We start from the raw sequence: 13492 nt of genomic DNA on the forward strand, positions 1-13492 counted from the left end.
AAAGAAAAGAATGAGTAGTGTAAAAAATAAATGGTTTGTCATCTTTTTTAATAAATGTGAATCACAAGACATTGAGGTGAAGGGAAGAAGTGTGTAAACAAAAAAGCAGAATTGCTTAACAAATATTTCTGTTCAGTGTTCAGCAAAGGATAGCGACAGATTCTTTTGACTACAAAATTGGTTATCTAAAGCTTTTATGGAGAAGATTATGAAACCATATATTTTATGAATTGTCAACTCTATTCAGACTCCTGAGACAGGCCCTTCTAGGCCGAACCACAATCGTGTCGAGTCATATTTAACAATAAAGGAAATTAAACACCGACTAGTCACCTTTGTTGTTTGCTCTCTGCTTTAATACGATCTTTAACATATAACGCTACTCCCCCTCTTTTTCTTCCTACTCTGTCTTTCCTGAACAGATTATAGCCCAGTATAACTATATTCCAGTCATAGTTCTCTGTGAATCATGTTTCTATGATCACCACTATATCTAACTCCTCTTCTTCCATCAAAGCGTCTAGATCCAGAATCTTGTTTCCCATACTTTGTTTGCCCCCTTTTCTCATCCGTGTAGAGGTTTTCTAGTCATTGCCCCCTTTTCCCATCCGTATAGAGCAGGGGTAGGGAACTCCAGTCCTTGAGAGCTGTATTCTAGTCGGGTTTTCAGGATTTCCCCAATGAATATGCATTGAAAACAGTGCATGCAAATAGATCTCATGCATATTCATTGGGGAAATCCTGAAAACCTGACTGGAATACGGCTCTCGAGGACCGGAGTTCCCTACCCCTGGTGTAGAGGTTTTCAGTGATTTACTTACCTGAGGGTTTATACTCACCCGGGAGCTTTGATCACCCTGCCCCATCACATCTAGTTTAAAGCTCTCTTCAGTAGATTAGCCAGCCTGCTGGCGAAGACACTTCTTCCCTTTCTTTGATAGATGCATACCATCCCTGCTTAGCAGTTCTTGGAAAATCATCCCATGGTCCACGAAGCCAAAACACTCTTGATGACACCATCCATATAGCCACGCATTCATCTCTAGGATGCGAGCTTCTCTGCCCTGGCCTTTACCCTTGACAGAGAAGATGGATGAGAATACCACCTGCGCACCTGACTGCTTCATCTTTTCTCCCAGAGCCACAAAGTCACTTTTGACATGTTTGCAGGGGTACCTGGTAGTATCGTAGTGCCAATGTGGATGAGCAGCTTTGGATAATATTCATCAGACTTGATGAGTCTCGGTAAGCTCTCTGTAACATCTTGGATTTTGGCACCAGGCAGTCAGCATATCTCTCATGACATCATGTCTGGTCTGTAGATGGACGCTTCTGTACCCCTCAGAAAGGAATTGCCAACTACCATTACCTTATGCCTCCTAGTGGTAATGGATCCAGTAATTTGGGGGATTTCAAGCTTTGGTTCTTCCTCTCCTTGGGATGCTCTCATCTCCTCCACTTCCAGGACAGCCTTCGGGTTCTTCAGTTCAAGGGCGGAGGAGTCACAGTACCAATCTTGCAGTGTTTCATAACCTGCCTTCCCCCAGCACAGCCTCATCTTCATTCTCATGGATCCTTCTCAGTTTTGCCACCTCCTATCTCAGTTCTTTTACTTCCTTCATGAGCAGCCACCTAAAGAGGCTTTTGAGAATTGCACACGGGCATCCTATACAGAATTGTGTCTGTCCTAATAGACACCTTGATTCTCTAATTGGTGTCCATGTCAAGGCATTGTTTAGAGAATCGCGATGCCGCTGAGCAGATCGCAGCAAGGGAATCTCCCTGCCACAAACAGCTGAGCAGCAGTGGCAGGGAACCCCCAAAATCCACCCCCACAAATTGTCCGGCAGGAGGGATGCCCACTCCCTTCTGCCACCACCCCCTAACCTCCCCACCCTGACCGTGGCAGGAGAGATGCCCACTCCCTCCTGTCAGTCCCCAAAACAACCACGAGCAGGAGGGATGCCTATTCCCTCTTGTCAGCAACCCCCTGAACACATGACACCCTGGATCCCACCATACCTTTATCAGCAAGACCGGCCAGAGGAATGCCTACTTCCTCTGGCTGGCAGCCTGCCTCTTCAGAATGGCAGGCCTTCCCCTTCCCAGTGCATCCTGGGATGCACTGAGGTTGGGCCTAAGGCCCTGATTGGCCCCAGCGCCTGGAACAACCAGAGTCTTAGACCTCCTTACCAGTGCATTCTGGGATGCACTGGGAGTGACCTAAGACTCCAATTGCCCAGATCCATAAGGCCATGCCAATGGGAGTGACTTTAGGTATCTGGCCAATTGGAGTTAGACTACTCCCATAGCATCCCAGAATGCACTGGGAAGGAGGTCTAAGACTCCAGTTGGCCCAGGTGCCTAAAGCCCCTCCTGCTGGCCAGAACCTGTGGCCAGAAGCCCCTAACTGCTATACCGCCAGAACCTGTGACCACTATGTCCTTAGAGACATAGTGGTCACAGGTTCTGGTGGTATAGCAGTTAGGGGTTATCCTTGATAAAGCTATTATAGCAAAATATGTTGGTGTAACAATCCCTTGCCAGAGACCACATGCTTATAAAATTATATTTAAGTTTGAATTTAATAAATTAAATATGCAAAAGTATAGAATATACTAATAATTTCACATTAATAAGGACCCGATGACGAGTTGATACGTAAAGCTTGGAGCAATGAGATTGAGTTGAGCTCCAAGTTGTGCCGCTGAGGATCCTGGAATATTTCAGAAAAATTCCAGCACATAATGGCATATTAATGGTAGTTAAGATTTATACTACCATTTGAGTTACCTTAAAATACCTAATGCCACTGCAGGTGTCATAAAACACATCTGTAAGCATGAGTCACATAAAAGGTAGGTGCCAAAAATGTGGGCCTTGAAAACCCTGGCCTACCTTTTCTGAAGCTGTGATTCTATACATGACACGCAATCAGCGGCCGCCGACAACAGCGCCGTTTATTTACCTTGCAGCTCATATTTTGGCAGTTTCGGGCTTAAGTGTGTCTACATAAATAAATATGTCTAGATTAATATCAGTATTACTCTGGATTCTAGTAAGGCTAATGTTGGACTACTTATTTGAAATAAATATTCTCAGATATATAGAACAAAACATAAAATGCCTTCCAAAATATTAGATGCAAGTTAAATAACTCTAATCGGTGGTTTTAAAGTTTAGTCTTCAAGGACAGAAAAGAAGTCTAGGTTTCCTGGTGACCAGTGAAAGTGTGTTTGCTTATTTTAAGCAAATGCTTGCAAATTTATTTCATGGGTATTGACTGAGGCCTTCTTAAAAACCAGGCAGGTTTTGTGGTCTCAGGGAGCGGATTTGAAAACCAAAGATCAAATCAAACACTCATAAAGGGCCCCTTTTTCAAAGCTGTGGTAGCGATTCTCCTGTGGCAAATACACCAAAGCTTATAGGAACTGAATGGGCCTTGGTGTATTTGCCGTGGAGGACTCGCTACCAAGGCTTTGTAAAAGGGGCCCCAAATCTTCTATAACAGAGTGAGAAAGATGCCATCATATCAAGTATTTCTATTGCAGAAACTTCCTCTGGTAAGCAATTTTACAACAATGTATTTTCTAGCTGGTTGAAAGGAAGAATAGTTGTGACTGGAATGTTTATTGTCAATGAACTCATCAGCGAAGGTGAAGTATCAGAGCCTGGGATCTACCAAGCCTTTCAGATATTCATTCGGAACTCAGTTTTCTCCCACATTATTTTGTTATACCATTATCCCAGTTCAATTGCCTCCACTATCACAGTAACATCTTATCTGAGACTACTAAAGTGACAATCTGTCATCCCCTCCCCCCCCCAACATTTCACCCATACATTATGAATTCAGAGATGGGCACTTGGGACAACTGTTTGCATACATTTCTTATTAATCTCTTTTAGAATTTACTTAAAAAAACAAGTGAACAATCGGAATAAAGACGCGAGTTTAACAACAGCATAAATGTTAGAACAAAGAACCTATATTGCAATTCCTCATTCTTTCATTCATTTTCTGTATGATCTAAAACAATCAACTTTTATTTTTTTTTTTGCAGCCCAGAATAACCAATTGTAACAGGATATTAAATGATCAAAAAGCCTTATCCCAACCAATTACAGAGGGAAGGGTAAATTTTCCAAATTTGTATAGGTGTCATCAGTCCTATATTATGCGCCAGGATATGTATTGGGTCCTCCCAGAACTCATGGAAAAGCTCCCAGATTGGCTGAGGTTGGAATGGCAGATCCTGTTTCCTTTAAGGCTGTGTCATGTTGTTAGCATTAAAATGCCTAGGTTGTACAAAGAAAACAAAATATTAATAGATACATGGTAAACTATAAGATATGTTAATAATTTAACACCCAATACAAAAATCTAAAAATCAAACTATATGGCTTAACTCCAAGATCAAAATAGGCGGATTTAAGGTTGTTTGGAAGCATTGGATAATAGCAGGAATACGTACTTTAGATGATGTTATATCTAATGGTAAACTGCTTGATTTTTCACAGTTGCAACACAAATTTGGTCTTGATAAATCACAAAATTATAAATGGTTACAACTGAAACAGGCCTTTCAGGCAGGGTTCCCTGAATGGAAAAATCTAAATAATCAATATAATTTAGAGTTCTTATGCTTTCAGGTGGACTTCCTGGGACACCAGACTGCTCAGTGGTACAAATTAATATCTGGATTCATGAATAAAAAAATCAAAGACAGGTTTTAGAGACATTTGGAGCATTGAGATTAAGCATCAAATTTCTGCTTCTCAATGGCCACGTATTTGGCCTTGGAGGATGAGATGTACAATGTCTGCATCTATGAAACAAACATGGTTCTTCCTGTTGCATAGAGCATTCTGGACTCCTATTTGTTTAAAAAAATTAGATAGCTCTAAGTCTGATAGATGTTGGCATTGTCATCTTGAAGCAGGGACTTTAGACCATTTATTATTTTATTGTCCATTTATTATGGAATTTTGGAAATCAATTTGGAGTCAAATAAATTGTTTATTAGAAAATCATGTGACATTATCCTATGATACAATATTATTTGGCTTGGAGATGAGAGCTAAGAGTCAAATATCCTCTACAAATAATAAATTATTGCTCATTTTGACAGGAGTTGCCATAAAACAAATAACACTTGATTGGAAAAGTTGGAATAGATTGAACTTTAGTTTTTGGTGGAATTCAGTATGCCATATTTATAAAATGGAAAGAACATTAGCCATTCAAAAAGGGAACTTTAATAAATTTCAGGATGTATGGAGGCCATTATCAGATTATTGTAAAGAATGAGTATATATTTTTCTTCCCTGATTAGTACAAATGGAAATTGGGTGGGGGCAGGGGGTATTTATTATTGGAAAATGTTTTTACAATATATAAAAGGATGGGAGGGAAGGGGATAAATTTAATTTGATAAGATTAATTGTAGAATTTCAAGTGATATATCTATGTTAAAATGTTAATACCAATGTTGATGTACTTGATGTAAGTTATAAAATGAATAAAGAATTATTTAAAAAACCCTTATCCTCATTTATTCTGTGGAAATTACAGATGACGCCACCTAATCATCCACCCCATAGACATTTCTGAACTGCCTCTGAAATAGCCAGCTCACTTTATATAAGCCCTGATGCAGTTAGTACTTTTTGACAGAAAAGTTAGGCATTTAAAAGATTATGGGGCCCTTTTGCAAAGCAGTGCTATAAACTGGCCTTAACGTTCCTTTACGTGGGTCTTTCCTGCACGCTAAGGCCATTTTTAACATAGTGATACCATTTATTTTATTTATTAGGATTTATTTACTGCCTTTTTGAAAGAATTCAATCAAAGCGGTGTACAGCAAGATGGCTGATTTTCAATTTTTTTTTTTTTATTACATGGTAACATAGTAGATGACAGCAGATAAAGACCAGTGTGGTCCATCCAGTCTGCCCAACAGTCACATTCATTCCTAAGGTAATATTAAAACAACAAACTAGCAATTATTCATTTTCCTTGCTAAATTCCAGTATAAGATGTCCCCCCCCCCAAGATAGGTAAGACCTGTACTCAGATGATTTGAATGTGGTTTAAAATACACAAAATTGCTCCAATTTGTTTTTTCCTTACATGTTCTTCTGCACTATATTATATTGTAGCTCCTGACCTCTCTATCCCAATGGTGAAGTAAGTTTAACATATGTTTGATTGGGTGACAGGTCAAAAGCGCACGCCCCCTCCCGATCTGTCTTGCCATATATGGGACACAGACCATAGAAGTCCATTCGGCATCATCTTCACTTCCCCGCTGCTATTAGCACCACTCCTGCGCATCATAAACAAAGTTATAGTTTTTGATCTGTCAAGTTTTGTGTCAATACTATTCTCTTTCTATTTAGGGATCCTTTGTTTCTATTCAAAAATACTAAAATGTGATATGCAGTTAAACCACATCCAAACAATGATCCACTCAAAAATGATTTTTCCAAAAATAGTACATGCAATCCAAACAATTATATTATAACTGTGTTTTATAAGAAGGAAAAAAGGATCTCAGAAACCCATGCCAAAGACTATATTGATGTCTATTGGCTTTTAGTGGATTCTAATGTGTTTCATTAATCTTTCACTTTCCTGTTGAAGCAGCAGGAGGGTGCTGAGACTGCTTTCTGTGCTTTGGCTTAAGGACTGATTCCTGAGTTAATTGCATTTTTCTCTTTGGCTGACCCCTGATGCAGGCGGCATATGCCGAAACATGGCTCATGATGGGTCAATAAAGACAAGTCCTTGTTCAGTGAGGCCCTTTGTGCTTTTTTTTTGCTATATTGTGTTTGCTGTACTCTGTCCCTCTCTGTGCTGCCTAACTTGAAAACACACCCATGATTAGCCCCTAACCATGCTAACTTTGGCCAGGATTCACTAAGCCTGATCCCCTCCTGATTTGTGCATACAAATGAGGGAAATGGCATGCAAATATGTGAGGGCGGCGATTCACTAAACACTTTAGCTAACACCAATTGGGCTTGCTGATCAGAAAAGAAGCGACTGCTGAAGACCAGTCGCTTCTATCTTGGCCGACTCTTCTGCCCTTTAAAACCACGGGCTCGCAATGCTTTTTAGCAGAGCAAGCCTGTGGTTTTAAATCCACCACCGCCATCGGGCCCGCCACTGCCTACCCGGTCCCCACAAATATGCCAGGAGAGATGCTAACTCCCTCCTGCTATCACGAAACCGCCATCGGCCCATCTAGTCCCATCCTGTCCCACTCCTCCCACCTTACTCCAGCCCTTTAAAATTATGGCAGGAGGGTTCCCACACCCTCCTGCCATATCTACAACTACTAAACCCTCCTCTCTCCCCGAACCCCCCAAAATTTGCTCTGCAGCCGTGTCGAAAATAATTATGGCAGGAGGGTTCCCACTCCCTCCTGCCATTGGTCCCACCCAAAAACTAACATAATATCAGGAGGGATGCCAACTCCCTGATGCCATCCCCCCGGACGCCCCCTCCCCACTCCAGGTCCCCCCTCCCCATACCTTTAACGGAGCAGGAGGGGTGCTCAATCCCTCATACTCTAATGCCTCCCACGACGAGTCTGAGGCCTGACGCCACGCCCTGTTGCATCGTGTGATGCACGGGGTGGGGCCTAAGGTCCTGATTGGTTTAGGCGCCTTGGGCTCTTCCCTTGGGAGGCCCACATTGGCAGTGCGTCATGAGGAGGGGCAGGAGCATGAGGAATTTGCATTCCTCCTGCTCCCTGAAGACTTTGCGGGAGGCCTATGGAGCAGGAGGGACCAGGCACCCCTTCTGCACCCAACTTTGAGGTAAGGGGGTGCCGGGTCGGGCCCAGCTGGGGTTAGTTGGCTTATGGAGCAGGAGGGACTGAGCACCCCTCTTGCTCCCAACTTTTACATACCGGAGGGGGGGTGTTGGGGTGGGCAGCCGTGACTTTTTTTAAAAAAAACTTTTCCTTCGCGCAGGCTTGCTCTCCCACTACCCCCCCTTCCAGGCAATCTTGCCGCCCAGACTCTCCTGCTCTCTGCTGCCTTCCATGCAGTGCGAGCCTGCAGGTTTAAAGCAGGGCTGCACTGCGGCGTGCAGCCCCACTTTAAACCCACAGGCTCGCACTGCAGGGAAGGCGGCAGAGAGTAGGAGCTCAGGGCAGAAAGCAGGGCTGGAAGATCGAGGCGAGCAGGCAGGAGACACGGAGTAGAGCAGGGCTGGAAGATCGGGGCGAGCATACAGGAGATACAGGGCAGAGCAGGGCTTCTATGGAGCTGGAGAGTCGGAAAGACGTTTTCGACTGGTCTCCAGCAGTTGCTTCTTGGGTTAATCGGCCAGCCCAATTAGATCCAAAATTTTATGTAGTGAATTGGGTCGCTGTCCAATTTGCATGCATTTCACCTCATTTGCATGCACGGATTCGAAGCGGATCGCAGGAGAGGTAAGTGAATCATGCTGGATGGAATTTTGATAGTAAAGGGGTCGCAAACCGATCGGTACACGATTGGTTGCTTTGTGAATCTAGCCCTTTAGGCAGACTTTATAGAAATTTTTTTTTTGGGGGGGGGAGTGCACAGCTCTCTGTTAAACTTTAGGGGCATTCCTGAATTAGCAATTAATGTGTGGTACAAACTTCCACACTAAGGTCTAGATTCACAAAGCAAACCGATTGTGTACCGATCGGTTTGTGAACCCTTTATGACCAAATTTCCCTTCGGTCTGATTCACTTACCTCTCCAGCGATTCGCTTCCAATCCGTGCATGCAAATGAGGCGAAATGCATGCAAAGTAGACAGGGACACGATTCACCAAAGAAATTTTGTGCTGGCTGATCAACGCAAGAAGCGACTGCTGGAGACTAGTCGAAAACATCTTTCCGACTTTCCTGCTCTCTGTACGCCCTGCTCTGCCCCATCTGTCTCCTGCCTGCTCGCCCCGAATGCCGTCCTGCTCTGCCCCACACTACGAGCCCGTGGTTTTAACCTGCGGGTTTAAAGCGGGTTAAAACCACAGGCTTGCTGGGCTACAAAGTAAAAAAAAAGTTAAAACAAAATAATTAAAAAAAACTCGCGGCTCACAGGGGTCTTGACACATGCGCAGACCATCTACAGATGGTCTGCGCATGCGCGGGATCGCACAATAGCAATCCGTTTAGGCCAGATGAGGACGTTCTTCCGAGTGCCCTCATTTGAATGTTTACATTTTGTGAATTCATCAGACCTGCCCGGATCGGGGAGGTTCGTGAATCTAGGCCTAACTCTTAGGTGTAGTCTCTGCCCATTCCATATTCCGTTCAGCTTAGGTAGTTTATGTAGAAAGTAGTGTGCACTAAGGTGCCATGTTAACTGTTGGCATGGGAAAATGCTTGAAGTACCTATATGTAAACCGCTTTGAGTCTAGTTGTATAACTACAAAAAGGTGTTATACAAGTCCCAATCCCTTTCCCCCCTTAACCTTATGTTAAAAGTTAGTGTAGGCTAAATGTCACATTGGTACTTAAAATAGTTTCATAATTAAGCTGCAAAATGTATTAACTGGAGCATATTATATTATACAGTTCTTACATTATGAACCAAAACAGACTTTTAATCTGGTTTTGTTTGCTCGATAGCTTTTAGATAGCTGCTATTAATTCTTTTTTATTCCTAGTACCAAGCCTGCAATCACTTTTTTTAATCCAGTTAATTTTTCTGTATAGTAGGCTTTATTCATAAAACTAGTGTAGATATCTGTTGAAGATTTAGAAAAGTGGTCTGAGATTTAACCAATTAAATTTTACCAAAATGTATATTAGTAATAGCAAATGAATTAAGTCTATTGGAGGAGGTAGAGTAGCTGAATGGTGATGCAACGGCCTTAAAGCTGGGGAACTGGACTCAGTTCTCACTGCAGTTGGTTGTGACTCTGGGCAAGTCACTTAATCCTCCTCTGCCCCAGGTACATGTATGTAATATATAAACCGCTTTGATTGTAACCACAGAGTGTATCAAATCCCATCCCCTGTCTTTTACTTCAAATTTGAATTACAAGCTAGCTATCAATTCTTTCTGAAAAGTTGAAACAAATTTCTTTAGTAGGACAGACAAAGTTATTAAACACACTGAAGTTTAAAATATGTCAATATGATGCTGTAACTGGAGGATGAATAGAAGTTAAACAGAGTTGTTTTCTGTAAAAATTAATTCTAAAAAATTGCAGAAAACATGATTGTGTCAGCATCAAATGTCCAGATATGAAGTCACGATTTATAAATAGAATGTTTTGTACTTAAAAGTTTAGATGACTTTATTGAGAATTTTGTGTAAAGTTAACAATTTACTGTATTCTTACAATTCAGACAAAACAGTAATTCTCTTTTTCATTTTAATTTTCTTTTTCCAAGCTTGAATCTTGAGATGGAATGTCTTCTTTAGCTTCACTTTCATCTTCCTAAAAGGACATAAAATGGGAAAATGTATAAATATGTATTAAGTTGAGGAAAACTCCATGATATCTATAGAACTTTCAATGTGTTGAGTCAAATTATTAATGTAGCCATGCTTTCTATAGCAGACTATGGAAAAAGTGCACTCTACAGCAGTTGTTATTATCATAAATAATTGGTATCGATCAGAAAAAGATGGATCTGATTTAAGAAATTTCAGCTTAGCGTCTGCTTTACAGCAAATGAAAAGAATTTATTAGGTAGACCGAACTTTTCAGTGTGCCATTCCACTTGATTTACTGGCTACTGTGACAACTGTTACAAAGAGAAAGAAACCAGCAGAACATAAAAGAACAAACCTGGTCGTATTTAAAAACCTGCGTGGACAATATTTTAAATCTTCCCTTGCTCCCCTGTCCACGGGTTCTCGTTCAACTGCCTTTAAAATGCAAGATCTTTCATCACTGTCCTAAAAATTTCTTTTGAGCAGTGTCTACCTGTGAAAAATGTCTCACTACTTTGAAACCAGATACTTTTACTTTACCATTTGATAAAAGACAATAAATTTAACTCCAGAGACACATTATATGCTACAGCATCATATTTTTGTCCCATCTAGCATATTTTCTTGACAGGCCTGCCAATTTTCCAATTACTTGTACTACCATATGTTATCTGAAGATCAGTCAGGTCTAAAATAGGAAACATGAGCATGTCAGGCAGCAGCATGCTTACAATCTTTACACCTTCAGCTTTGAGAATCTGGCTCATAATTCACTACAGCCTCCTCAGGAGCACGTTGAATAAATGAAGTGACATCACAATGCCTGTTTTCAAAGGAGTGAACAGTAGCAAGGGTTCAATAGTAATTGGTGGCTTCAAAGTGCAAACTACATAGAAATCAGATCTCAGAGTAGACTGTGTCTCATCAGAAACAGCTAAAGTTCATATTCAAAATGCTGACATATCCTGTTACCTAAGCAACAAGTAAGATTACACTTCTCCCTTGCTATTTGTGGGGGTTAGGTGCAGAGCTGGACCGCGAAGTGTGAAAAATCACGAATAACTGCTCGGCCGGCTCTGACTCACCCCCGCCTCCCTTGAGACTACAACGGGAACTCCTGGCAGCCATTCTGATGACGGCTCTGCACGGAGCAGGAGCATAGGAAGATCACTTCTGCCCCGCTTCACCGCTAGACCACCAGGAAAGGTTCCGGGGAGGCTTGGATGGCTTAAAAATAGCCAAAAAATAAAAATAGTTTTTTTGTTTAAAAAAAATCATAAATAATCGAATCCGCGGATACTGAAGCCGCGGATTTGGAGGGAGAAGTATATTATATATCAGTAGTAAGAAAAGAGGAAAGAAAGAAGGAGAAATAAGAATAATAAAGAATAATGGGGAGCAGAAAGCCATGGGAGAGAGAACATAAAAGGTGAAGTAAGAGAAAGGAATAGGAGAAGGAGAGAAAAGAAAAGAAAAGGCAACAGTACAATGAAGAATAAATGAACTGAATGGGTAGAGAGCTGAAATCAACAGGAAGACAGAAAGTGGGGATAGGTCAGTAAACACTGTAGTAAGAAGAACAAAAGAGATTATCAACAACAACAAAAGAATAGGCACGGAAATAACATAGGGCAAAAAGAAGTGTTGTGTTAAAGCCCAAAGAGTTAAAAAAAGAAAGAAAGAAAATGGAAAGCTGAAAAAAAGCATTCAACCAAGAAATATAATATAGGAAAATAATGTAACAACAAACAGAACATCAAATGAAAAATACCTTTAAACCTCCCCCACCCACCGAATATCAAATAAAAGAATAAAGGTCCCTTTTTTTCAAGCCGCTATAGAGCGTTTTAGCGCTGGCCGATGAAGTAAATGCTCTGATGCTCAGAGGAATTGAATGAATGTCAGAGCACTTACCTTGCCGGCCAGTGCTAAAATGCTCGTGTTTTGATAAAAGAGGCCCAAAGAATAAAGAATGAGAAACTTAGGAGAAACTAGAAAAAGGAACAAGGAAGAAGCAGAAGAAAGTATGACATTGGAGGACAGTGGATGAAGAGAAAGAGAAAAATAGAACCAAAGAAAATAAGGAAGTCTTGAAGGAGGTATAATAGAGGTGGACTATGAAAGTGTGGAGGGATATAAAAATGAGCATTTATATATATATAATCAAAACAAAACTACCACTAATTCACTAATGTTAATGGCTGGAGTAAAATTTTAAAAAGATAAATTCCCATTTTGTGGTAGTTAACCCATGCATGGAAAATTAAACTAATGTGAAGTCACAGATACAGTTGCCTAAACAACAAGTGGGGTTCTACAGAACCACTACAGGATATTACATCTTTGCTTTAGCAGTTCTTATGTCTCACAAAGGTGCTGATACGTCCTCTTTCAAAAGGGTTTTATGATGACAGGTATGCTTGCAGCTAGCTTACATTTATATGGACTGGTGTGCCCCAAGGACAGAGGAGACCAAGCATGCTTTTAAGACTGTACTGGACTAGAAGAGTACCGGTACACATGTCTCAAATTACAGTAGCTCACTATAAAATAAGACCTTTGGTATTACTGAGTCAGCCATAAAAACAAGGTGTTTGAACCAACACCTTTTATTAGCATACTTTCAATGGTAATCCTGTTACTACTGCCATTCCAAATCTTGCTTGAATGTATAGAAAAAACAAAATATAGGATAATTATATAATTGTAAAAAAATATGGGCATATTATTCCAAATGTAGAGTTCAGCAAATTTCTACACAAGGCAAAGCAACCTGGGCCAATCAGAGCCTTAGGCCCCTTCCCGGTGCATCCCTCCGGCCAGCTTTCGTAAATAAGGTAAGTGGGGTGGGGGTGTCAGGGGCATGATGGTAGCAGCGAGAGTAGGCATCCCTCTTATTAGGGGGGGTCTTGGGAAGTTTGCTTATGGCAGCAGCAAGACAGAGTGGGCATCTCTCCCACTGCAAGGGGGGCAGGGGGTTTAATGGCAGCAGTGGGAGGGCGTGGGCATTGATCCCACTGCCGGGGTGGGGGGGGAGAGTGTCATGGGGGTTGCTTAA

General features: G+C 41.4%; 1 protein-coding gene across 1 annotated transcript in view; it reads right to left on the reverse strand.

The window, feature by feature from the left end:
- Nucleotides 1-10265: 10265 nt before the first annotated feature.
- PHF14 (PHD finger protein 14) overlaps nt 10266-13492 on the reverse strand; it is a 677625-nt gene continuing 674398 nt past the window's right edge. The window contains 1 exon segment of the mRNA XM_033931008.1: nt 10266-10435. Within this exon segment, the coding sequence (XP_033786899.1) occupies nt 10370-10435 (66 nt within the window). The 3' untranslated portion in view covers nt 10266-10369.

The sequence above is a fragment of the Geotrypetes seraphini genome, chromosome 2 (genome assembly GCF_902459505.1).
Source record: "Geotrypetes seraphini chromosome 2, aGeoSer1.1, whole genome shotgun sequence".
In the NCBI taxonomy this organism is placed as follows: Eukaryota; Metazoa; Chordata; class Amphibia; order Gymnophiona; family Dermophiidae; genus Geotrypetes; species Geotrypetes seraphini.